The 25,614-nt window shown below is 51.8% G+C and overlaps 2 protein-coding genes across 5 annotated transcripts in view; one reads left to right on the top strand and one right to left on the bottom strand.

The window, feature by feature from the left end:
* Window positions 1-11,327, bottom strand: part of AFMID (arylformamidase) — a 21,250-nt gene extending 9,923 nt beyond the window's left edge. The window contains exons 1-2 of one of the 4 annotated variants that reach the window (XM_021928062.2): window positions 11,219-11,327; window positions 8,227-8,317 (exon numbers count right to left, since the gene is read on the bottom strand). In XM_021928062.2, coding sequence (XP_021783754.1) covers window positions 8,227-8,288 — 62 coding nt within the window. In that variant the 5' untranslated portion in view covers window positions 8,289-8,317; window positions 11,219-11,327. Of the gene's footprint in view, window positions 1-8,226; window positions 8,318-10,835; window positions 11,013-11,218 lie in introns of those variants that run through there. The other 3 variants (XM_021928059.2, XM_021928060.2, XM_021928061.2) reach the window with 3 other exon arrangements.
* On the top strand, window positions 11,037-25,614 carry TK1 (thymidine kinase 1). The gene is made up of 7 exons (XM_003913512.4): window positions 11,037-11,335; window positions 11,446-11,477; window positions 13,049-13,159; window positions 15,546-15,639; window positions 24,083-24,172; window positions 24,533-24,652; window positions 24,757-25,614. Exons 1-7 carry the CDS (start codon window positions 11,270-11,272, stop codon window positions 24,946-24,948), a joined length of 705 nt encoding a protein of 234 aa, XP_003913561.1. The 5' UTR covers window positions 11,037-11,269; the 3' UTR covers window positions 24,949-25,614.

Genomic DNA, 25,614 nt, shown 5'->3' with positions numbered 1-25,614 from the left:
GCAGCTGGGATTACAGGTGTGGGCCACCACACCCGTCTTATTATTATTATTAGTTTTTTGAGGCAGAGCTTTGCTCTTGTCACAGGCTAGAGTGCAACGGCGCAATCTCTGCTCACTGCAACCTCTGCTTCCTGGGTTCAAGTGATTCTCCTGCCACAGCATCCCAAGTAGCTGGGATTACAGGCACCTGCCACCATGCACAGCTTATTTATTTATTTATTTTTGTATTTTTAGTAGAGACGGGGTTTCACCATGTTGGCCAGGTTGGTCTCGAACTCCTGACCTTGAATGATATCCCTGCCTTGGCCTCCCAAAGTGCCGGGATTATAGGTGTGAGCCAGTGCACCTGGTCTGAGCTAATTTTTGTATTTCTAGGAGAGACGGGGTTTCACAGTGTTGGCCAGTCTGGTTTCGAACTCCTGAATTCACTTTTTATTTTTGAGACACAGTTTCACTCTGTCACACAGGCTGGAGTGTAGTGGTGCAATCTCGGCTCACTGCAGCCTTAACCTCCTAGGTTCAGATAAGCTTCCCACCTCAGCCACCAGAGTAGCTAAAAATACAGGCGTGTGCCACCACGCCTGGCTAATTTTTGTATTTTTTATAGAGACAGGGTTTCGCCATGTTGCCCAGGCTGTTCTTGAACTCCAGGGCTCAACTGATCCTCCCACCTTAGCCTCCCAAGTAGATGGGACGACAGGCAAGCACCACCACACCCAGTTAATTTTTATTTTTTTTTGGTAGACACCAGGTCTTGCTATGTTGCCCAGCTGGTTTCGAACTCCTGGGCTCAAGCTGTCCTCCTGCTTTCGTTTCCCAAAGTCTGGGATTACAGGCATGTGCCACCAGACTTGGCCCCCTCTCTTTCTCAAACCACATCTGATCATCAGGAAATCCTTGGACACCCCCTCCACTGTGTGTCCTGGGTCTAGAGTCTCCTCCCCACCTGCACTGAGACCACTCTGCTTGGATCCCCTTTGACCCGTTCCTCGGAAGGCAGCAGCCACCCCTCTAGGTTCTTCCAGCTTCTACCCGGATTCCCTACAGCCACAAGCGTGCGCTGGTTATAACAAGCTCACATCCATCCTGGGCTCCTGTCTGAGTCAGCCTGGGCGGCTATAACAAAATACCACAGACTGGGGAGACTTAATGGAAATTTTATTTTCTCACAGTTCTGCAAACTGGAAGTCCAAGCTCAAGGTGCCAGCAGGGCTGCAGACCTGCCACCAATCCTTTGCTGAAAGGCATCTGGGCTGTCTCCCAGGCCCTGCTACCACAAACGCCCCTGCTGTGAATAGCCTTGTACACCCATTACCACAGCACTTGCAAGCATCTGTAGGACGCCCTCTCAAGGGTAGAATTCTGGGTCAAAAGGCAGATGCATTTGTCACCATGAGGCCACTGCCAGCTGCCATCCATGCGGGTTTGCCAACAACCCTGCCCCAGCACAGTGTGAAGACAATGCGCCCCACAGGCTCATCGGCGTGGCTTCATCAGGAGGTCGTGATTTAATTAACACAGGAGTTCTTAAGCCTATAAATGGACTAGATTAATGTTGTGTTACAGTTAAGAAAAACATCATGAAATGTATGTTCTAAGTGGAATGGCAATTAAAACCAAGCGGCTGTAGGTGTTCATTATCATGCATAAGCCTCCCTCAGATATTAACTAACCTCAAGAAAGAGAAATTGCCTCTCTCTAGGAGAGGGCAGCTGGGGTGCAGAGCCAGAGAATGAGTGACTCATGCCCCCCACAGAGGGCCCTCCAGGCCCGGAACCCCAGGGCAAGAACACAGGAGGGCTTCAGCAAGACACCCCAGAACAAACCTTATGGCAAACTTCCTTTCTTATTAAAGCAAAAGCTTCGTTGCTATTATTTACAACTCAGGCTATATGGAAATGGTGCTATGAATAGGCATGTAAAAGTGCTTGTTTGAGTACCTGTTTTCAATTGTTTCGGGTTAGAAATAATTTCTGTTTCTTTTTTTTTTTTTCAGATGGAGTTTCATTCTTTGTTGCCTAGGCTGGAGTGCAATGGCGCAGTCTTGACTCACTGCAACCTCCCACACCTGGGTTCAAGCTATTCTCCTACTTCAGCCTCCCCAGTGGCTGGGATTGCAGGCATGTGCCACTACTCGTGGCTAATTTTTGTATTTTCAGTAGAGAAGGGGTTTTGTCATGTTGGTCAGGCTGGTCTCGAACTCCTGACCTCAAGTGATCTGCCCACCATGGCCTCCCAAAGTGCTGGGATTACAGGCATGAGCCACGGAGCCCAGCCTGGGTTAGAAATAATTTCTTTTTTTTTTTTTTTTTTTTTTTTTTTTTTGAGGCGGTCTCGGCTCTGTAGCCAGGCTGGAGTGCGGTGGCGCTGTCTCGGCTCACTGCAAGCTCCAGCCTCCGGGTTCCGCGCCATTCTCCTGCCTCAGCCTCCCGGTAGCTGGAGCTACGAAACCCACCACAGCGCCCGGCTAATTTTTTTCTATTTTTTTTTTTTTTTTTTTTTTTTTTTTGAGGCCGGAGTCTGGCTGTAACCCAGGCTGGAGTGCAGTGGGCCCGATCTCGACTCCTGCAAGCTCCGCCTCGGAGTTCGCCATTCTCCTGCCTCAGCCTCCTGAGTAGCTGGGACTACAGAGCCACCACAGCCGGCTAATTTTTGTATTTTTAGTAGAGGCAGGGGTTTCACTGTGGTCTCGATCTCCTGACCTTGTGATCCATCCTTTTCGGCCTCCCAAAGTGCTGGGATTACAGGTGTGAGCCACAGCCCGGCCAATTTTTCTATTTTTAGTAGAGCCGGGGTTTCACCATGGTCTCGATCTCCTGACCTTGTGATCGCCCGCCTCGACCTCCCAAAGTGCTGGGATTACAGGCGTGAGCCACCGCACCTGGCCGGAAATAATTTCTAATGTTGTGCATGGTATTAAAAACAGGACTGCAAGGCGAGTGATAGCTCTTGCCTGTAATCCCAGCACTTTGGGAGGCTGAGGCAGGAGGATCACCTGAGGTGAGGAGTTCGAGACCAGCCTGATCAACATGGAGGCAATCTCTACTAAAAATACAAAATTAGGCCAGGAAGTGGCTCAAGCCTATAATCCCAGCACTGTGGAGGCGAGGCGGATCACAAGGTCAGGAGATCGAGAGCATCCTGGCTATTATGGTGAAACCCCATCTCTACTAAAAATACAAAAAACTAGCCGGGTGAGGTGTCGAGCCTGTAGTCCCAGCTACTCGGGAGGCTGAGGCAGGAGAATGGCATAAACCGGGAGAGGAGCTTGCAGTGATGCCCGATCCGGCCACTGCACTCCAGCCTGGAGCAAGAGAAAGCTGAGACTCTGTCTCAAAGAAAAAAAAATTAGCCGGACATGGTGGCACATGCCTGTAATCCCAGCTACTTGGGAGACTGAGGCAGAATTGCTTGAACCAAGGAGGCGAAGGTTGCAGTGAGCTGAGATCGCTCCATTGCACTCCAGCCTGGGAAACAAGAGTGAAACTCTGCAAAAAAAAAAAAACCAAAAAACAAAAACAAAACCAGGACTGCAGGGCCGCACATGGCAGCTCATGCCTGTAGTCCCAGCACTTTGGGAGGTCGAGGTGGGCAGATCACCTGAGGCCAGGAGTTCCAGACCAGCCTGGCCAACACAGTGAAACCCTGTCTCTACTAAAAATACAAAAATTAGCCGGGAATGGTGGTGCACATCTGTAATCCCAGCGATTCAGGAAGCTGAGGCACAATAATTGCTTGAACCCGGGAGGCGAAGGTTGCAGTGAGATGAGACAGCACCACTGCCCTCCAGCTTGGGCAACAGAGTGAGACTCTGTCTCGAAAGAAAAAAAAGAAACTGTCCCCTTTAAACACTCACTCCCCATTCCTCCCTCCCCTTGCCCCTAGCAACCACCATTCCATTTCTTGTCTTTATTAATTTGACTTCTCTAGGGACCTCATTTAAATGAAATCATACAGAATTTAACTTTTGTATCTGGATAAAAAATATATACAGCATTTTGCTGACTGTAAAATGTGTTTTTTTGGGCCGGGCGCGGTGGCTTACACCTGTAATCCCAGCATTTTGGGAGGCCGAGGCACGTGGATCACCTGATGTCAGGAGTTCGAGACCAGCCTGACCAACATGGAGAAACCCTGTCTCTACTAAAAATAAAAAATTAGCTGGGCATAGTGGCATGTGCCTGTAATCCCAGCTACTCAGGAGGCTGAGGCAGAAGAATCGCTTGAACCTGGGAGGCGGAGGTTACGGTGAGCCGAGTTTGCACTACTGCACTCCAGCCTGGGCAACAAGAGCGAAACTCTATCTTAAAAATAAAAAAAGTATTTTTAATAAAGGTCACAGTAAAACTAATTTAAAAGTTAGTGGTAAAGGAAATGGTTCTTAAACCCCTTCTCTGCCAGCCTACTGCACCCTGGCCACACTCACACAGCGGTCAGACTTTTTTCTCCCTGAGTCCAGACGAGAGAGGCCAGGCCTTGACGGGGATGAGGCTGTCTACCCATTACAAGCGAACAATCCTCATTGCAAGTTAATAGGCTGGCATTGTAAGGACGAATACAAATCAAAAATGAGAAAAAAACATAATTTCCCCTGGTGCAAAGAAGGAAAAGTGTGGCCAGACACGGTGGCTCACATCTATAATCCCAGCACTTTGGGAGGCGGGCAGATCACTTGAGGCCAGGAGTCCCAGACCAGCCTGGCCAACATGGCGAAACCCGTCTCTACTAAAAATACAAAATTAGCTGGCGTGGTGGCACGCGCCTGTAATTCCAGCTACTCAGGAGGCTTGAGACACAAGAATGTGAGACACAAGAATGGCTTGAGGCCGGGCGCGGTGGCTCAAGCCTGTAATCCCAGCACTTTGGGAGGCCGAGGCGGGTGGATCACGAGGTCAGGAGATCGAGACTATCCTGGCTAACATGGTGAAACCCCGTCTCTACTAAAAATACAAAAAACTAGCCGGGCGTGGTGGCGGGCGCCTGTAGTCTCAGCTACTTGGGAGGCTGAGGTGGGAGAATGGCGTGAACCCGGGAGGCGGAGCTTGCAGTGAGCCGAGATCACGCCACTGCACTCCAGCCTGGGAGACACAGCGAGACTCCGTCTCAAAAATTAAAAAAAAAAAAAAAAAAAAAAAGAATAGCTTGAACCCAGGAGGCAGAGGTTGCAATGAGCCAAAATCACGCCACTGCACTCCAGCCTGGGTGAGAGAGCAAGGCCTTGTCTCAAAGAAAAAACAAACAAAAAACCCAGTACATAAAGAAATATGCAGCCTGGAACTCCTAGGCAGCAGTCATCCTCCCACCTCAGCCTCTCAAGTAGGTGGAAGTACAGGTGCACACTACTGCACCCTGCTAATTAAAAAAAAAAATTTTTTTTTTTTTGAGATGGAGTCTAGCTCTGTCGCCCAGGCTGGAGTGTAGTGGCACCATCTCAGCTCACTGCAAGTTCCTCCCGGGTTCAAGACATTCTCCTGCCTCAGCCTCCCGAGTAGCTGGGACTATAAGCGCCCACACCACACTTGGCTAATTTTTTGTATTTTTAGTAGAGACGGGGTTTCATCGTGTGAGCCAGGATGGTCTCGATCTCCTGACCTTGTGATCCGCCCACCTCAGCCCCCCAAAGTGCTGGGATTACAGGTGCAAGCAGCCACGCCCAGCCTTTAAATTTTTTTAGAGGCAGGTTCTTGCTATGTTGCCCAGGCTGGTCTCAAACTCCTGGCCTCAAAGGATCCTCGTGCCTTGACCTCCCACAGTACTGGGATTATAGGCATGTGTGACAGTTCCTGGTCTCTCTCTCTCTCTCTCTCTTTTTTTTTTTTTTGAGAAACGGAGTCTTGCTCTGTCGCCCAGGCTGGAGTGCGGTGGCGCGATCTCGGCTCACTGCAAGCTCCGCCTCCCAGGTTCACGCCATTCTCCTGCTTCAGCCTCCTGAGTAGCTGGGACCACAGGCGCCCGCTGCCACGCCCGGCTAATTTTTTTTTTTTAGGGGGAGCCTCTCTCTGCCGCCCAGGCTGGAGTGCAGTGGCCGGATCTCAGCTCACTGCAAGCTCCGCCTCCCGGGTTCACGCCATTCTCCTGCCTCAGCCTCCGGAGTAGCTGGGACTACAGGCGCCCGCCACCGCGCCCGGCTAGTTTTTTTGTATTTTTTTAGTAGAGATGGGGTTTCACCGTGTTAGCCAGGATGGTCTCAATCTCCTGACCTCGTGATCCGCCCGTCTCGGCCTCCCAAAGTGCTGGGATTACAGGCTTGAGCCACCGCGCCCGGCCCCGGCTAATTTTTTTGTATTTTTAGTAGAGACGGGGTTTCACCGTGGTCTCGATCTCCTGACCTCGTGATCCACCCGCCTCGGCCTCCCAAAGTGCTGGGATTACAGGCGTGAGCCAGCGCGCCCGGCTCTCTCTTTTAAATCTTTTCCTTTTATTTTCCTTTCAATCATATGACTTGAAGGTTTGACAGTGCGTGCTTTTTATGTCTGACTTCCTTTCTCATTAGGGTCAGCTCTTTGTCACTCAAGACAATTAAGACTGGCAAAAAGGTTTGCTTACAGCACTTGCATGTTTTACCACACTCACATATTTATCGAGGAAATAGAGATGAATTTGGAACAGAGCTGGGCATAGCAAGGAACCATGAAGAGCCTAGGAAACAGTACCACCCCAATCTATTGAGACAGAAGGATGGTGGAACATGCTGGAATACACTTCTAACAAGTGTGTTCTTCCTCCCGGGTTCTCTCTGTTTAGAAAACCGCCAAGCCCAGGAGCCCAGGCAGCTGCCTCTGAAAGGCTGTGTTGGGCCTGCTGCAACAGAGCCAATTTGCCAGGCATGGCTGGCTGCTTCCTCACCCACGCTTCCTCCTTGGGACCTGCTCCCCATCCCAGCACAGATGCATTACCAGGTGTTCAAATCGTGGTACAGCACTTTGCAGATACGGGGTAGAGACAGAAATGGACCTTAAGACTTCACTAGTTTACAGGTTCCTAAGTCCAGATTTCTTTAAAGAAAGAAAAGGTGAAAGGCCAGGCACGGTGGCTCACACATGTAATCCCAGCTCTTTGGGAGGCCAAGGCAGGCAGATGACCTGAGGTCGGGAGTTTGAGACCAGCCTGACCAACATGATGAAACCCCGTCTCTACTAAAAATACAAAATTAGCCAGGCGTGGTGGCACAGGCCTGTAATCCCAGCTACTTGGGAGGCTGAGGCAGGAGAATTGCTTGAACCCAGGAGGTGGAGGTTGCGGTGAGCGGAGATTGCACCTTAGGACTCCAGCCTGGGCAGCAAGAGGAAAACTGTCTCAAATTAAAAAAAAGTCCGGGCATGGTGGCTCACGCCTGTAATCCCAGCACTTTGGGAGGGCGAGGTGGCCAGATCATGAGGTCAAGAGATGAAGACCATCCTGGCCAACATGATGAAACCCCATCTCTACTAAAAACACAAAAATTAGCTGGGCGTGGTGGGGTGCACCTGTAGTCCCAGCTACTCAGGAGGTTGAGGAAGGAGAATCACTTGAACCCGGGAAGCAGAGGTTGCAGTGAGCTGAGATCACGCCACTGCACTCCAGCCTGGGCAAACAGAGCAAGACTCAGTCACCATTGCTTTTTTTTTTTTTTTGAGACAGGGTCTCACTCTTGTTACCCAGGCTGGCATGCAGTGATGCAATCTCAGCTCACTGCAACCTCTGCCTCCCAGGTTCAAGCAATTCTCATGCCTCAGGTTCCCGAATAGCTGGAATTACAGGTGTCCAGCTAATTCTTGTATTTTTTTGTAGAGATGGGGTTTTGCCATGTTGGCCAGGCTGGTCTCGAACTCCTGGCCTCAAGTGATATACCTGCCTTGGCCTCCCACAGTATTGCTTTCTATGAATAGTGACTGCATTCCACATCCAGCTGCAGAGGAGGAACGTTCCTCTGTTCACTTCACCTCCCTATGGCAACCACAGCCCACAGCCTTACGGGCCTAGGCATGGTTGGCTGAGCAGGAAAGGCCAGGCATGGTGGACTGAGCCATGGACCTCCCCTGGACCTCTCCTGCCTCCAGCAGTCCCTGCAGCAAGGGGTCCTGGGTACCTGCCCCTGAGCAGAGAGGTTTATAAAGTGCCTGGTGTTTGGGAAATGCCCCTCGAGACCCAGGTGGTGTGGCACAGCACCCCCAACCCCCAGCATTCTGAACCACTGCCACATGCTAAAGGCCACCCAATGCAGTCATGGAGAGGTCACACCAGTACCTTCGATTCCTATCTGTGAGTAGGTCCTCAAGGCTTCCTCTGCTCCCAGTCGGACAACCCATTGGCTGGGACAGTACTGATTCTCCAGCTCCTGCAGGACACAAACATGAGGCTCTGTAATACTTTCCTTCTCAACAGAGCATGCCCCTCCCCCTCACCCATGCCCGGCTGCTCCTCTCTGCCTTAGAAGCCCCCTCCCCAGTATTCCAGGGTCTCCAGGATACACTTGGATCCATGGTCTAGAGGTATACCAGCGACCGCTGTGCCTTTAGCCAGCTGGCAGCCTTAAGGGGATATGAGGTCCCCCAAACGAATCCAGTTAATGCCATCATGGGCACCACTCCCACAGCAGTTATGACCACAGGAGGCCAGGTGGCCCGATGGTTCACACCTGTAATCCCAGCACTTTGGGAGGCCAAGGTGGGTGGATCACCTGAAGTCAGGAGTTTCAGACCAGCCTAGCCAACATGGCAAAATGCCGTCTCTACTGAAAATACAAAAATTAGCTGAGCGTGGTGGCGGACGCTTGTAATCTCAGCTACTCGGGAGGCTGAGGCAGGAGAATCGATGGAAACTGGGAGGCGGAAGTTGCAGTGAGTGAGCTGAGATCCCACCATTGCACTCTAGCCCGGGTAACAACAGCGAGACTCCATCTCAAAAACAAAAAAAAAAGTAACAAGGAACCAGATTTTGAAGAAAGGGCTCAAAGCCATCATGAGAAATGGGAAGTCTGGGCGGCCTCACGGAAAAGCCTGAGGTCAAATGCCATCTGACCTCCTTCATTTACTTACTGTTTCATCCTGAACAAGTTACTTAGTCTCTGGGATTCAGTTCCCTTACTGGTAGAAGGCATCTATCCAGGCCAGACACAGTGGCTCACGCCTGTAATCCCAGCACTTTGGGAGGCCGAGGCGGGCAGATCACAAGGTCAGGAGATCGAGACCATCCTGGCTAACATGCTGAAACCCTGTCTCTACTAAAATTACAAAAAAATTAGCCAGGCGTGGTAGCGGGTGCCTGTAATCCCAACTACTCAGGAGGCTGAGGTGGGAGAATGGCATGAACCTGGGAGGCAGAGTTTGCAGTGAGCCGAGATTGCGCCACTGCACTCCAGCCTGAGCAACAGAGCAAGACTCCGTCTCCAAAAAAAAAAAAAGAAAAAATTAGCTGGGCGCGGTGGCTCCCAGCACTTTGGGAAGCCGACGCGGGTGGATCACAAGGTCAGGAGATCGAGACCATCCTGGCTAACACAGTTAAACCCCCATCTCTACTAAAATTACAAAAAAAATAGCCGGGTGTGGTTGTGGGTGCCTGTAGTCCCAGCTACTCGGGAGGCTGAGGCAGGAAAATCCCTCAGACCCGGGGGGTGGAAGTTGTAGTGAGCCGAGATTGCGCCACTGCACTCCAGCCTGGGTGACAGAGCAAGACTCTGTCTCAAAAAAAAAAAAAACCAAAAAACAAAAATTAGCCAGGCATGTAGTCCCAGCTACAGTGTGCCTGTAATCCCAGCTACTCGGGAGGCTGAGGCAGGAGAAACACTTGAACCCGAGAGGTAGAGGTTGCAGTGAGCCAAGATCATGCCACTGCACTCCAGCCTGGGTGACAAAACGAGACTGTGTCTAAAAAAAAAAAAAAAAAAAAGAAAATAGAAGGCATCTATCCAAATCACAAGGTTAAAAGAGATAAGGCATGTGAGTGAAATAAGTGAAATAAAGCGAGTCACTCAATGTAGGTTTCTTCTTCCTCCCAGTGAAGGGGCCCCTGTAAGAGATCCTTGGATCTGTCCAATCGGTACCTGGAAAGGTTATTACCTGTAGGATCCTTACAGCCACACATGGCACACTCTGTGATCACTACCACCATCTTTGTTGCTATTATTTATGATCATGATTATATAATGGTTTTGTTTTTTTGAGCCACCGCACCCGGCCTGTATGTTTCTAACCTTCACAACAACCCCAGTATAAATACCAGCTGTTTTGAATCCTTCAGCCTGTGCCACATAAGCAGAGACCCAAAAACATTGTGTAACCTCAGTTCAAGGTCCAGAACTCTGGCCCCTAACCTCCTGCGGGTCTATGGATTTTTTTTTTTTTTTTTTTTTTTGAGACGAAGTCTTGGTTTATCACCCAGGCTTCCAGGCTGGAGTGCAATGGCATGATCTCGGCTCACTGCAACCTCCACCTCCTGGGTTTAAGCGATTCTCCTGTCTCAGCCTCCCCAGTAGCTGGGATTACAGACATACATCACCACGCCCGGCTAATTTTTGTATTTTTAGTACAGACGGGATTTCACCATGTTGGCCAGGCTGGTCTTGAATTCCTGACCTCAAAGTGCTGGGATTACAGGTTTGAGCTACCACGCCCGGCAGGGCCCACGGATATTAGCATAGCCAGGACTTCAATTTTCTCTATTCTGAGAGTCAGGCCAACAAAGGAGAAGGTAAAATCACCACGGTGCTCAAGCACTGGGGGCCTGGCACACACCAGGCGCCCAGCATGCCCACAGGAGTGGTCTGCACGGCTTCTAAGCTTCCTTCTTAGAACTCCAATCTGATCAATGAGCTAACTCTGCCCCAGCCCCTCAGTCCCTCCCTGCAATCCGTCTACCTCTGCAGACATCTTCTTCCAAGGAACCTCGCCTGGGAGACCCACATCTGAGATAGCCATCGCGGCGTCTAGAGCCGACGTGCCTGTCGCTTCTTTATACTGCCAGAGCCCCGCCTCGCTTAGCCTTTAAATTTAGTGGGCGGAGAGAGGCGGGGCTCAGGCCAGGCCACATCCCGATCAGCCACGTCCATCCCCCCTGATTACTGGGCCCTCCCAGTCCCTGGGCGCACTTCCCGGATCCCTCCCACGAGGGGGCGGGCTGTGGTCAAATCTCCCGCCAGGTCGGCGGCCGGGCGCTGATTGGCCCCAGGGCAGCGGGACCGACTCGTGATTGGCCAGCACGCCGTGGTTTAAAGCGGGTGGCGCGGGAACCAGGGACTTACTGCGGGACCGCGGTGGAGAACCCTTGGATCCGTGAACTTCCCGGAGGCGCCATGAGTTGCATTAACCTGCCCACCGTGCTGCCCGGCTCCCCCAGCAAGACCCGGGGGCAGATCCAGGTGCGGGGGTCAGCCCTGCGCGGGACTGGGGATGAGGGGGTCGTGGTGATAGCCTGTGCCCCGGCATCCGCGCACGGCGGGCCCCCAAATGACCTCATCTTCTCTCCTAGGTGATTCTCGGGCCGATGTTCTCAGGAAAAAGGTAATGGCTTCGCGGGGCTGGGGTGGATCTCCTCCTTCTTCTCCGGGGACCCCTGTCCCTTCCCTTCCCCTAGAAGGACCAGCACAGCTTCCCACAGCTCCCGCCCGGGATTCTCCTCCTCCCTTGAATTCGGTCCAGGAGGAAGTCTCCGCCCCCTTCTGCCCCGGCCAAGCCCCTTCTCCTGTGTGCACGCCACTCCCTCCTGGAGCTGGTCACAGCTGGTTACAGCTTAGCACTCCTCCCCACCAAGTCCTCTGAGAAGGTGGCAACCAGTTGTGTCCACTGTGGGCCAGGCCTTTTTGTACACCCCTATTCAATGTGGCTGTTTCCTTATAAGGCCAAGGAAACGCAGTCGCTTTCTGCACCAAGGAGTCTGAAGCCGTGGAGCCTCTGCTCTCCTGAGGTGACAGAACCATTCCCTGACCCAGGTGGGGCTAGTTAGTGAGTTTCCTGAGTAAACTACCCACCCACCATTCTTTTTGTTTTGTTTTGTTCTTGTAGAGATAGGATCTTGCTTTGTTGCCCAGCCTGGTCTCAAACTCCTGGGCTCAAGCAATTCTCTCACCTCAGCCTCCCAAGTAGCTGGGACTACAGGCATGCACCCCCTACCCAGCTAATTTTATTTTATTTTTGTAGAGCTGGGGTCTTGCTATGTTGCCCAAGCCAGTCTTGAACTCTTGGTCTCAAGCGATCCTCCTGCTTCGGCCTCCCAAAGTGCTGGGATTACAGACGTTAGCCACCATGCCCTGCCCCAACATTATTTTATGGCCCTGGGGATCACTTCAGCTCAAACTCCTTGCTCAGGATGACGAGGCTCAGATTTGGACTTCTTGGATGCAGAAGCAAGTGCTCTTGACACTGCACACAAAGGCTTTCTGAAATTAATTTAGAGAAGCTCTATGCCGGGCGTGGTGGCCCACGCCTTTAATCCCAGCAGTTTGGATTGCTGAGGTGCGTTGATCACTTGAGGTTAGGAGTTTGAGACCACCCTGGTCAATGTGGTGAAACCACGTCTCTACTGAAAAAAATACAAAAATTATCTGGGCGTGGTGGGAGGCTCCTGTAATCCCAGCTACTCGGGAGGTTGAGGCAGGAGAATCTCTTGAACCCGGAAGGCAGGGGTTGCAGTGAGCTGAGATTGCGCTAATGCACTCTAACCTAGGCCACATAGCGAGACTCTATCTCAAAAAAAAGAAAGAAAAGAAAAAAGAAAAGCTCTGAACTCTGGGAACAACTCTGGAATGAGGTTACTTTGGAATGTAGTCGCAGGTCCCCCTCTACATGTAGCCTTTGCCTCTGCCTTCCCCATTACATCCTGGAGAAGGTTACTCCTCCCACAATTCCTGGGACCACTTGAGTACCATTCCTGGACCTCTTCCCCATAGAGAATTCTGACTTCCAACCCTCTTTGTAGGGATATTACACCCTGCCTGCTCTGCCCTGCTCTTTTCCGGCTGTGGTGGGCTCAGTCTGCAGAACACTAGGGGCTATGAGGAGCCAGGCTTATAGGGGAGAGTTCTCCTCCCACTCCTCCTGCTGTGGACCTCACCTGACCCTCTCTCCTCTTGCAGCACAGAGTTGATGAGACGTGTCCGTCGCTTCCAGGTTGCTCAATACAAGTGCCTGGTGATCAAGTATGCCAAAGACACTCGCTACAGCAGCAGCTTCTGCACACATGACCGGTCAGTCCCTGCCCCTTGCAGTCCTGTCCAGTGGAAAATCACAAGGCACAGGACACACTGTTAGAACTGTCTTTAGTGGGGATGGTTAATCACGCTGACCTGGCATTGAACGATTCAAATCAGCACACTTTCCAAGGTGCTTGGCAAGGCAGCGCACACTCTCCATTCCCTGGGCTGGAGCCAGTGGTTCTCCACTGCGGGTGATTTTGACCCCAGGGTTCATTTGACAATGTCTGAAGACGTTTCTAGTTGTTGCAACCGGAGAGGGGAGGGGATGCTACTGGGCTTTCATGTGTAGAGATCAGGGACACTGCTGCTAAGGGTCCTGCGGTGCACAGGACGGCCCCCATGCAAGAATGAGCTGACCCCGAATGTCACGAACCTGCCAACGTTCAGAAACTCTGCTGTAGGGATTCAGCTTCACACAGGCTGCAAACTGGTTTGATTTGGCCTGCACACAGATTTTTGTTTAATTTTTTAGTTGTCCATTGTTGGCTGGGTCCTGGTCACCTGGCAGCCTTCACGCTGCCTCTTTTTATGTGTAGCTATTTGAGATCGCTGGACATTTCCACCTGCAACCTCAGGTTGGGAGTTAAATTCACTTCCTTGGCAGCAGATGTGGGCCTGGTGTTTCTGAGCCTGAGACGCTTTGCTTGGTCCTCTGGACTTGTCCACCTGGACACCCAGTGGCAAAGCCATGCTGTGCCACACATTATAGAGCTTGCGGCCACAGAGCCCTTGCTGGGAGCTGTATCTGAGAGTTGCTACAGCTGTGCAGAGAATGCATCCACCCGGCATGTGGCCTTCGGTGGGAGCTGAGGGGCTCCTGAAGCCAGACGGTGGTGGAGTGGAGGGTGCTTGGGGCTTGGAGTTGCGTGTGGGGATTTAACCGTACTTCCTGGCCGTGCTGTCTGATGTAGGTCATTTACTTTTCCAAATTTGCTTCCTCATTCCTAAGATGCGATGTCCACAGCACAGGGCGGTGTTACACCTGGCGGGGACAGGGAAAGCAGAGGAGGTCACTCCGTTCCAGCTGCTGGAAGTGCAACTTCTGGAGTCAGTCAGATCCAGGATTAAATATGAGCTCTGCCTGTGTGTCACAAGTCATTTCTAACACAGAGATGGTCACAGAGGCCAAGGCCAAGGCTGGGCCAGCAGCATTGACAGCTCCAGAGAGGCTGCCCTTGCAGGGCCCACAGCTGGCCTCCCACCTGCCCTCACTTTGTCTTTCTCTGTTTAGGGAGGGAAGAGGGAATTTAAAATGCACAAAATACTATTTCACACGTTTTTTCCAGAACTCGAAGTAGGATTATAGCAAGGTAATCACGAAACAATAGTTGTCAAACGTGGTTTTTTTGTTTGTTTGTTGTTTGTTTTTGAGACAGGGTCTCTCTCTATCACGCAGGCTGGAGTGCAGTGGTTCAATCATAGCTTACTGTTATGTGACCCCAAACCCTTGGGCTCAAGTGATCCTCCTACCTCAGCCCCCTTAGTAGGCGGGACTACAGGTGCACACCACCACACACAGCTGATTTTTAGATTTTTTGTCGCATAGCGTCTCGCTGGCCTCGACCCAGGCTGGTCTTGAACTCCTGAGTTCAAATGATCCTCCCATCTTGGCCTCCCCAAAGTGCTAAGATTACAGGCATGAGCTGCTGTATCTGGCCAGAATACAGGATTTTAAAAATTTATATTTGTAACATAATTGATATAAAGACAAATATAACCCAGGCCCAGTTCTAGTTATTCATTCTTCTGAATTTTAAAAGGAAACTTGGCTGACCCCTAATGGTATCATGGGCCCTGGTGACTGATGAAGTTGGCCTTGTCTGCCGAACAGTGGAAGAGTTTTTAGTCTCGTTGAGCTTTGTACTGGACATTACTAATTTCTAATCCAAAACATCAAGTGAAGTGGCTTGTATAAATAACTGGTTTTCCTCTGGGAGGTTAAGGCGGGTGGATCACTTAAAAGTTAGGAGTTTGAGACCAGCCTGGCCAACATGGTGAAACCCCATCTCTGCTAAAAATGCAAAAAGTAGCTGGGTGTGATGGTGTGTGCCTGTAGTCCCAGCTACTCTTGAGGCTGAGGTGGGAGAATTGCTTGAGCCCCTTGAGAATTGGGAGGTGGAGATAGCAGCGAGCCGAGATGGCGCCACTGCACTCCAGCCTGGGCGGCAGAGCAAGACTCTGTCTCAAAAAAAAAATAAATAACTGGTTTTCTGAACGAGGGCCTTTCCCATAGGTGCTAACTTCTCAAAGCCCGGCTGGGTGAACACTGAGCCTGCTTTGCAGGTAGCGAGTGGTCGCGACAGTGCCATTCCCTGGCCTCTGCATTCTGGCTTCTGGCCTCCCTGTGCCTGCTCACGCTCTGGCTTTCTCTTCCCAGGAACACCATGGAGGCGCTGCCCGCCTGCCTGCTCCGAGACGCGGCCCAGGAGGCCCTGGGCGTGGCTGTCATAGGCATCGACGAGGGGCAGTTTGTAAGTCGGCTTGTCCTGGTATCACTCTTCCTGACAGCTCCCGCTCTGTCCTCCGTTTTCCGCCACTGACTTGGAGGTTATCTGATCTTTTAGTAAAACAACAAGGTTAAATAGCTACAACCAGTGTTGGAATACCCTCTGAAGGCCCCCTTCTAGTTTCCCTGTCATAGTCATGTAGGATTCATTTTACCTTTTTTTTTTGAGATGGAGTTTCACTCTTGTTGCCCAGGCTGGAGGGCAATGGCGCCATCTCACTGCAAACTTCGCTTACCGGGTTCAAGCAATTCTGTCTTGTCTCGGCCTCCCAAGTAGCTGTGATTACAGGCATGCGCCAGCACGCCCGGCTAATTTTATATTTTTAGTAGAGACGGGGTTTCTCCATGTTGGTCAAGCTGGTCTCAAACTCCCAACCTCAGGTGATCCACCCCCCCTCGGACTCCCAAAGCCCTGGGATTACAGGTGTGACTTACCGTACCTGGCCATTTTACCTTTATAAAAAATATATATCTATTTACTGGCAAGATGCAGTGACTCACACTTGTAATCTCAGCCTTTGGGAGGCCAAGGTGGACAGATCGCTTGAGCTCAGGAGTTGGAGACTCACCTGGGCAACATAATAAAACTCCATCTCTACAAAAAAAAAAAAAAAATCGCCAGTCATAGCGGTGCACACCTGTGGTCCCTGCTTCTCAGAAGGGTGAGGCAGAAGGATGGAGCCTGGGAGGTCGAGGCTACAGTGAGTAGTGATAGCGCCACTGCACTCCAGCCTGGGCGACAAGGCCAGACCCTGTCTCAAAAAAAAAAAAAGGAAGGTGGGGAGTAGTGTTTGGTTTGCCTCATGGTTCCTTCCGCTTGTTTCTTATACGTTTATTTTCTTGTTGTTGAAGTACATTTTTTAGTAGTTTTTGCAGCCAGGATGTATAGATGGAAAGCTGCCAGGCTTTGTATGGAAATCTTTCTTTTGTCCTCTAGTTTAAGCTGGGCAGCAAGGGATAGGTTGATTTTGTGTAGGTTTTTTTTTTTTTTTTTTTGAGACAGAGTCTTACTCTGTCACCCAGGCTGGAGTGCAATGGCACGATCTCAGCTCACTGCAACCTCTGCCTCCCTGATTCAAGCGATTCTCCCACCTCAGCCTCCCAAGTAGCTGGGATTACAGGCACCCACCATCGTGTGTGGCTAATTTTTGTAGAGATGATGGTTCACCATGTTGGCCAGGCTGGTCTTGAACTCCTGACCTCAGGTGATCCACCCGCCTTGGCTTCCCAAAGTGTTGTGATTACAGGCGTGAGCCACCACGCCCAGCCTTTTTTTTGAGATGGAGTGTCTTGCTCTGTTGCCCTGGTTGGAGTGTATTGACATGATCTTAGCTCACAGCAATGTCCGCCTTCTGGGTTCAAGCAATTATCCTGCCTCAGCCTCCTGAGTAGCTGGGATCACAGGTGCGCACCACCATGCCCAGCTCATTTTTGTATTTTAAGTAGAGATGGAGTTTCACCCTGTTGGCCAGGCTGGTCTGGAACTCCTGACCTCAGGTGATCCACCTGCCTCGGCCTCCCAAATTGCTGGGATTACGGGCGTGAGCCACCACGCCCAGCCTTGATCTTGTTGCTTTGAAGAGTGGCAGTGCTGGTCGTTGTGTTTTTGCTCAGGGGAAGGCTGCCATCTCTCTAATGTTACCTCTGGTCAGGTATTCTATCTGTTCTCTCTCAGCACAATGAGTCTAGGGTAAGCTTTGTTTTCGTTTATCCTGCTTTATAGTTGGTGTGCCTTTTCATTTCTGGGGAAGGAATGAAGCCATTATCACTTCATGGCTTTCTCTCCTCATCCCTCTCTGAGGTGTTCTGGCTTCCATCTTCCAAAGTGTGTTTTGTTTCAATGACTATTTTTGTATCTGCTGCTCTAATTCATCATCCTCCATTTTGACAAGTTACTGTTGGGTTATTTTTAAATTTACGCTGTTCCTTCCGTTATGTTTCTGAAAATTTTTTCTTAGACTTTTCCAGATTTTTCTGTTTCCTCAGGAACACATTCTGCAGTTGAGTTTCTGGGTTATTTTCTGTTATCTTAGTTTTTCTTTCTCTGCTTTGGAGTTTTTTATTTTTGTTAGTTTATCACAAATGAATGAAACCGAAACTGTCTCCAAGGGGCTCAGCAGACTTGACCTCTTAGGTACTTTTAGGGTTGCCACGAAGTACACAATGTGGTGGTTTGATATAAACATAACAGGAATTTATTTCTCACTCACAGACCCCTACGTGGTTCCACGCCGGTTGACGGGGAGGCTGCCACGAGGCGGCTTAGGTCACCCTGGCTGGCTGTATACAGACACGGAAGGGGAGAGGCATGCCCCATGGTGTGAGGTTTTCATGGGCCAGGCCAGAAGCTGCAAATGTCACCTCTGCTGATCTTTCAAAGACTAGAACCTGGGCACAGGGCCACCTATACGTTTAGTAGTCCAGTTCTCTTTTTGTTTGTTTTTGAAACAGAGTCTCACTCTGTGGCCCAGGCTGGAGTGCAGTGGCGCAATCTCAGCTCACTGCAACCTCCATCTCCCAGGTTCCAGTGATTCTCCCGCCTCAGCCTCCCGAGTAGCTGGGATTACAGGCTCCTGCCACCATGCCCGGCTAATATTTTGTATTTTTAGTAGAGACGGGGTTTCGCCATGTTGACCAGGGTGGTCTCGAACTCCTGACCTCAGGTGATCCTTCTGCCTCAGCCTCCCCAAGTGCTGGGATTACAGGTATGAGTCACCGTGCCTGGCCACACTTAGTCTAGTTCTATACCCTGGACTGTACATTTAGTCTAGTTCTCTACCCTGGAGGAAGAATACATGAGTTTGTTGGTGAGTGCTTCGAGATCTCTAGCCACCTTGCCTCCCAACACAGAGCCAGGCTGCTCCGGCTGGAATACCCTGCCCGGACATCACAGGGCCTGTCCCCCCTGCAGGCCAGTCCTGCCTTCCTGGTTCTGTTCTTGCCCAACATTCTGTATGAGTCACAGCTACAAATTCCATTCCCATGGGGAGGCTGATGGGCCCTTCCCCTGAGCGGGACATCTGCCCTGTGGAGTTCAGGGACTCACTCCAGGCTGCCAGTGTCCGCTCTGGGTTCCCGACCACCCGGCAGCTGGCATCTCCCTGCCTGGGTGTGCCCATTCCGTTTTTGACCTTCAGAGGTGCGCCTCTGAGCACCCCCCTGCCTCTGCGTACATGGCGACGTTGTTGCTGCCCCGTGGTTGAGGGACTCCAGGCGAGAAAGTGAGCCCAGGCTGGGAACAGGGCTGCAGCTGTTCTCTTTTGTTGTCAAACCATGGCCTCGGAATGCATCCACGGATTTTGCATCAGCTTTGGGGACATGGCCCTCTCAAAACAAGGAAGCTTCAGCTTTGGCAAGGCTCTCCCTCCTTCAGACCTGCCCCTGTCAGTTGTTCAGTAGCTCTGTTCTCCTGGCTCTGTGTAAACCTTGTTGACAGAGGCTGACCCAGACCTTCCAGGCACAAACCTTTCCCTTCTCCTTCCTCCTTCCTTCACATCCAAATGCCCCGAGTCAGGAGCCAGCGTATTAAGTCCTGTCCCCTGTTCAGCCTGTGGGAGGGATTTCTCCGTCTACTTCCTCCCTGGCCAACAAGTAAAACTTGAGTTCATTCAGTGAGTATTTATTACACCCTATCCAGACATCAGCATTCTGCCCTGGCCTCTGTGTGCCCTTGTTCTCTTCAAGAAGTTCAAGGTCACAGCCTGACCAACCTGGAGAAACCCCGTCTCTACTAAAAATACACAATTAGCCGGGCATGGTGCTGCATGCCTGTAATCCCAGCTACTCGGGAGGCTGAGGCAGGAGAACCGCTTGAACCCGGGAGATGGAGGTTGCAATGAGCAGAGATTGCGCCACTGCACTGCAGCCTGGGCAGCAACAAGAGCAAAACTCTGTCTCAAAAAAAAAAAAAAAAGGAAGTTCAGGGTCTTCCCATTGCAAGCAGTTCTAGATGGAGGAGAGGGGTTCCCAGCACGGGACCCAGCAGAAGGACTGTCCTTCGTTCCTTCATCGTCTACCTGGACAGTGGCTGAAGCCCAGCCTAACCTGCCTTGTTCTTGTTTTCTGGGTCAGCAGGGAAAGCCTCTCACAGAGTAGCCACCGTGCCGTCCTGAGGAAGGCCCTGGGTCAGAAGCTTCTGTGCTTCTTTGTACCCCGCGAGAGACGCAGAGGTGCCCACGCTGCTTTGTAGAAACTGTTGGCATCCAAGAGAGATTCACCTGGAAAACCTGAAGCTACTGGCTGGGGGTGCTGTGCTTCAGATGCTGGTGGTGGGTGGGAACCCTGGCCGCCGTGCCACCCCCACGTGCTCATCAACAGCTGCACAGTGTGTGGCGGGCTCGCAGGGTTGCTTTGCAATAGTAGGAGCTCTGATTTATTTTTTTTAACTTTTCTTCTGGCTGGGCACGGTGGCTCACGCCTGTAATCCCAGCACTTTGGGAGGCCGAGGCGGGTGGATCACTTGAGGTCAGGAGTTTGAGACCAGCCGGGCCAACATAGTGAAACCCCATCTCTACTAAAAATACAAAAATTAGCCAGGCGTGGTGGCGTCCACCTGTAATTCCAGCTACTTGGGAGGCAGAGGCACGAGAATTGCTTGAACCTGGGAGGCAGAGGTTGCAGTGAGCCAAGATCATGCTACTGCATTCCAGCCTGGATGACAGAGTAAGACTCTGTCTCAAAAAAAAAAAAACCTTTTTGTGTTTTCTGTTCTACTACACAAGTAACACAGGTTGAGTATTCCTTATCCTAAATGCCTGGGACCAGAAGTGTTTCGGATTTCAGGTTTTGGAATATTTGCATGTTCATAATATAATGAGACCTTGGGAATGAGCCCCAAGTGTAAACACAAAATCCATTTATGTTTTATAGATATCTTAGCCTGAGAGTAATTTTATGTATTTTGTCATTTGGGCGTGAGCCACAGTTTTGACAGTGACCTGTCCCATGAGGTCAGGTGTGGAATTTTCTACTTGTGGTGGGCGCTTGAAAAGTTTCAGATTTTGGAGCCCTTCGGGTTAGAGATGTGCAACCTATAATAAGTTTAATCTGGCCGGGCGCAGTGGCTCACACCTGTAATCCCAGCACTTTGGGAGGCCAAGGCGGGCAGATCACGAGGTCAGGAGATCCAGACCATCCAGGCTAACACAGTGAAACCCCGTCTCTACTAAAAGTACAAAAAATTAGCCAGGTGTGGTGGTGGGCTCCTGTGGTCCCAGCTACTCTGGAGGCTGAGGCAGGAGAATGGCATGAACCCAGGAGGCGAAGCTTGCAGTGAGCCAAGATCGTGCCACTACACTCCAGCCTGGGCGACAGAGTGAGACTCCGTCTCAAAAAAAGCAAGTTCGTAATTCATATAAGTTACCACAGCCCAAGTCTCCTAAGCCAGAGACCACTAAGAACACCCCTTGAGTTGAACAACTCTGGTTTGTTTATTTATTTAGAGACAGGCTCTCTATGTTGCTCAGGCTCAACTGCAATGGCGTGATCTCAGCTCACTGCAACTTCTGCCTCCTGGGTTCAAGCAATTCTTGTGCCTCAGCCTCTCAAGTAGCTGGGATTACAGGCATGCGTTGCCACACCCAGCTAATTTTTGTATTTTTAGTAGAGACGGGATTTTGCCATGTTGGCCAGGCTGGTCTCGAACTCCTGACCTCAGGTGATCTGCCCGCCTCGGCCTCCCAAAGTGCTGGGATTACAGGTGTGAGCTACTGCACCCGGCCAAAGTTTTATTTCACATGTACTCTTTATTTCCTGGGACTGCCATAGCACAGTACCGCAGGCTGGGAAAGGGAGCAACAGAGACATCCTCTCACAACTTCGGAGGCTGGATGTCCAAGATCAAGGTGTTGGCAGGGCTGGTTCCTTCTCAGGGCTGCAAGGGAGGGACTGTTCCTTGCTTGTAGGTGGCGTCTTCTCCTTGTCTTCACGTTGTTCTCCTGTGTGTGTCTGTGTCCAGGTTTCCCTTTTTATTTTTAAACTTTTTGTTTGTTTTTATTTTTTGAGACAGAGTATCACTCTGTCACCCAGGCTAGAGTGCAGTGGCAGGATCTTGGCTCACTGCAGCCTTCACCTCCTGGGTTCAAGCAATTCTGCCTCAGCCTCCTGAGTAGCTAGGATTACAGGCATGCGCCCCCAGGCCCACCTCATTTTTGTATTTTTAGCAGAGACGGGATTTAATCCTTGGCCAGGCTGGTCTCGAACTTCTGACCTCAGGTGATCTATCCACCTTGGCCTTCCAAAGTGCTGGGATTGCAGTTATGAGCCACTGTGATTTCCCTTTTTATAAGGACACTAGTCATTGGATTAGAACCTACCCCGATCACTCCACTTTGTAAGACCTTATCTCCAAATGAGGTCACATTCACAGATATTCTGGGTTAGGACATCAGCATATGAATTTGGCGGGGTGGGGGACACAATTCAAACCATAACGTCCCCTAAACACAAGGGACAAAACCACCAACAGCAACAGCATGACTGCCAGGGCCCACTTTGAAACGTCCCAAACAACTCGGATACCTCCATCTTTATCTCCAAGGCCGCTGGTTGCCCAGGGACCTCTGCTGGGGTTAGGGTTTAATGCTTACCTGGGAGAGGGGTGGCGTCTGCACTGGAGGAGGACGCCACCAGGGGAGGAAGTGCCAGGTGGAGTGGGGGCTGAGGACTTTCCTCCGTCCTGAAACCCTGAGGTGGGAGAGTCTGGGGTCTGCCTTCCACCCTCATGTGGAGGGTTAAGGAGCAAGGTTCTCAACTCAGGAGGTTCTTCCCCTCTCGATTCCCACCCAGGGGACATTTCACAACAACTAGAAACAATTTTGTCACAACTGGGGGGTGGGAGGCATGCTCCTGGCATCTATCTAATGGGTGGGGGCAAGGGACGCAGCTAACACCCTACAGTGCACAGGACACAGCGAGATCCAGCCTCAAATGGCAGCGATGGCAGCGTCAGCCCTCCAGGGGGCGAGCCCCTGGTGCAGGAGGTGTGCTGGCCCACAGCTCCTTGCAGGCTGGGCGCTGCATTTTTGTGACATGTGATGAGTCCTCAGAGAAAAAGAGGGAATGAGTGCATGGCGGGGAGGGGCCCCGGCGTGCTGGAGTCTCTGGATTTCCTTCTCCAGAGGTCCCTGCAGTCAGCTGAGCCAGTCACATAGGGCTTCACTTGGATCCAACTGGAATTTTGCAAGCCACCCCTTAGTCCTTGCCTTGCTAAGCCCTCATGTCCCAATAACCTCGAACCTCAGTACCTGGCTGAGAAAGCCTGAGTGGCCCCGAGAGAGAGACCCTGCACCCAAGGACAAGGACATCCCCACTTCACCCAACCCAGAGGCCAGTCTGGACATATGAACTCAACCAGCTAAGAGTGATATGATTGATTGATGAGAATCACCAAAGCACTTGCCAGAGTTTGAGCTTCTCCCTGGGCCAAAGTGAAGTTTGATTTACGCAGTAAATGTGCTCTGTGCAGGCCTGATACTTAGAAGGCTGTGCTGTGTCATCCTGCTCTGTAAATGGCCAGTAGGACCCCTGCCCCTTCTCAAAGCACATTACCTGTTTAAAAAGGGGGAGGCAAGAGCACAAAATACCCACCTATTCACCAAAGAGCCTGTATATAACTTAGGGTCTTCCATCGTTAAACAACAGGACCTGGCTGGGTATGGTGTCTCACGCCTGTAATCCCTGCACTTTGGGAAGCCGAGGAGGGCGGATCATGAGGTCAGGAGTTTGAGACCAGCCTGACCAACATGGTGAAACCCTGTCTCTACTAAAAATACAAAAATCAGCTGGGCATGGTAGCAGTCCCCTGTAATCCCAGCTACTCGGGAGGCGGAGGTTGCAGTGAGTCGAGATCACACCACTGCCCTCCAGCCTGGGCGAAAGAGTGAAACTCATCTCAAAAAAAAAAAAAAAAACAGAACCTGCCTTGCTCTTAGTGAAGAGGAAACAGGTTCAGAGACGTTAATTCATTGCCAAGGTCACACAGATAATGGGTCCAACGAAGAGCAGTGTCCGAGCTCAAGGCAGCAGGCCTTTGGCCGCTGCAGTGTTAAACAGCACAGCTGGTGTGGAAGTCCGATGCTGAGTCCTGGGGACCTGGACTTGGAGCGGAAGGTGGCTGCAGGGGGAAGGGGCTGCACAGTTGTGGATACGCCTGTCATCTGCTGGGAGGGCACACAGAGGGACACAGTCCCCCGGGCTGTGGAGGGGGAAAGGGCTGCGCAGTTGTGGATATGGCTGTTATTGCTGGGAGGGCACACAGAGGGACACAGTCCCCCGGGCTGTGGAGCCTCATGGGAGAGTTGCTCCAGGCCAAAGGGCCGGAGTTGTCAGATGTGGCAGCATCTTCGCTGGGGATCCAGGGAGCTGCTGCTGGGGTGGAAGCTCACACTTTCTCCACCTGCCCTTTCCAGTTCCCTGACATCGTGGAGTTCTGCGAGGCCATGGCCAACGCTGGGAAGACTGTAATTGTGGCTGCATTGGATGGGACATTCCAGAGGAAGGTAAGGCGTCTGATCCAGGTCTGGAGCTGGGATCCAGGAGGGGAAGGGGCTTCTGGGGGGGTACACAGACACCAGCTCTGGGTGACCAGGGCTCAGCCACCACAGGGGTATGGCCGAGCTGCTCAGACCAGGCCTTGTCTGAGCCCAGGGACTCCGTGGTCTGTGCAGACTGGTTCCATCTGTCTGGCAGGTGCTTTGAATCAGCAGAGGGACAGAGCTGGGCATGGTGCTCTGGGGGTCGGGGGAAGGACTCCGGTCAGAGAGAACTCCTGGCTTTAGTGCTTGTGAATCAGAGGGTTTAAAAGAAAAACCCGCCTGGTGAGGTGGCTGAGCGCCTGCTGTCCTTCCCTGGGAGCACAGCCATTCGGGACCATCCTCAACCTGGTGCCGCTGGCCGAGAGCGTGGTGAAGCTGACCGCGGTGTGCATGGAGTGCTTCCGGGAAGCCGCCTATACCAAGAGGCTCGGCACAGAGAAGGAGGTAGCTCCACCTGCCTTCCCTGCCTTCCCTGCGGCCGGCGAGGTGGGGGTGTGGCTCTGCCTCCTTCCTGTCCTGGCCCTTCACCTGTCCTCTGTCCCTGCCAGGTCGAGGTGATTGGGGGAGCTGACAAGTACCACTCAGTGTGTCGGCTCTGCTACTTCAAGAAGGCCTCAGGCCAGCCTGCCGGGCCGGACAACAAAGAGAACTGCCCAGTGCCAGGAAAGCCAGGGGAGGCCGTGGCTGCCAGGAAGCTCTTTGCCCCACAGCAGATTCTACAATGCAGCCCCGCCAACTGAGAGGCCTGCGAGGGCTGCCCGCTCCCTTCCTGCCACTGCTGCCCAGCGGACACTGCCCCACGTGCTGCCTGGCCACTCCAGGAGGAAGCTGGGAGGTGTGGAGGGTGACCACACCTGGGCCTTCTGGGAAGTCTTTGTGTGGCTGCCCCACCTGCCACATACTCCCTCCTCTCCTACCCACTGGCCTGCTTAAAGCTTCCCTCTCGGCTGCTGGGACGATCACCCAGGCTGGAGCTGGCCCCGCTTGGTGGCCTGGGATCTGGCACACTCCCCCTCCTTTGGGTGAGGGACAGGGCCAGACGCTGTTGACATAAGCCTGCTTCTTCCTCTCTGCGGCTTTCACTGCTGAGTTTCTGTTCTTCCTGGGAAGCTGCACCAGCACCTTTGAGCCTTGGGTCACACTGAGGCTTAGGCCCTTCTTCCTGGGACCGGCTCCTGCCCTCCCCTGAGGATGGCCTGGACTCACGCCCTCTTGCTTCCTTTTGGGCTCAAAGCCCTTCTTACCTCTGTTGATGGTTTCCACAGGAACAACAGCATCTTTCACCAAGATGGGTGGCACCAACCTTGCTGGGACTTGGATCCCAGGGGCTTACCTCTTCAAGTGGGGAGACAGGGCAGGGTCCATGCCTCTGCTGTAGTGTATGAAATTAACTAATTCAAAATTCA

Source organism: Papio anubis, chromosome 17, assembly GCF_008728515.1.
Source record: "Papio anubis isolate 15944 chromosome 17, Panubis1.0, whole genome shotgun sequence".
Classification (NCBI taxonomy): Eukaryota; Metazoa; Chordata; class Mammalia; order Primates; family Cercopithecidae; genus Papio; species Papio anubis.
Note: the sequence above shows the minus strand (reverse complement) of the source record. Positions and strands in the feature narration are given on the sequence as shown.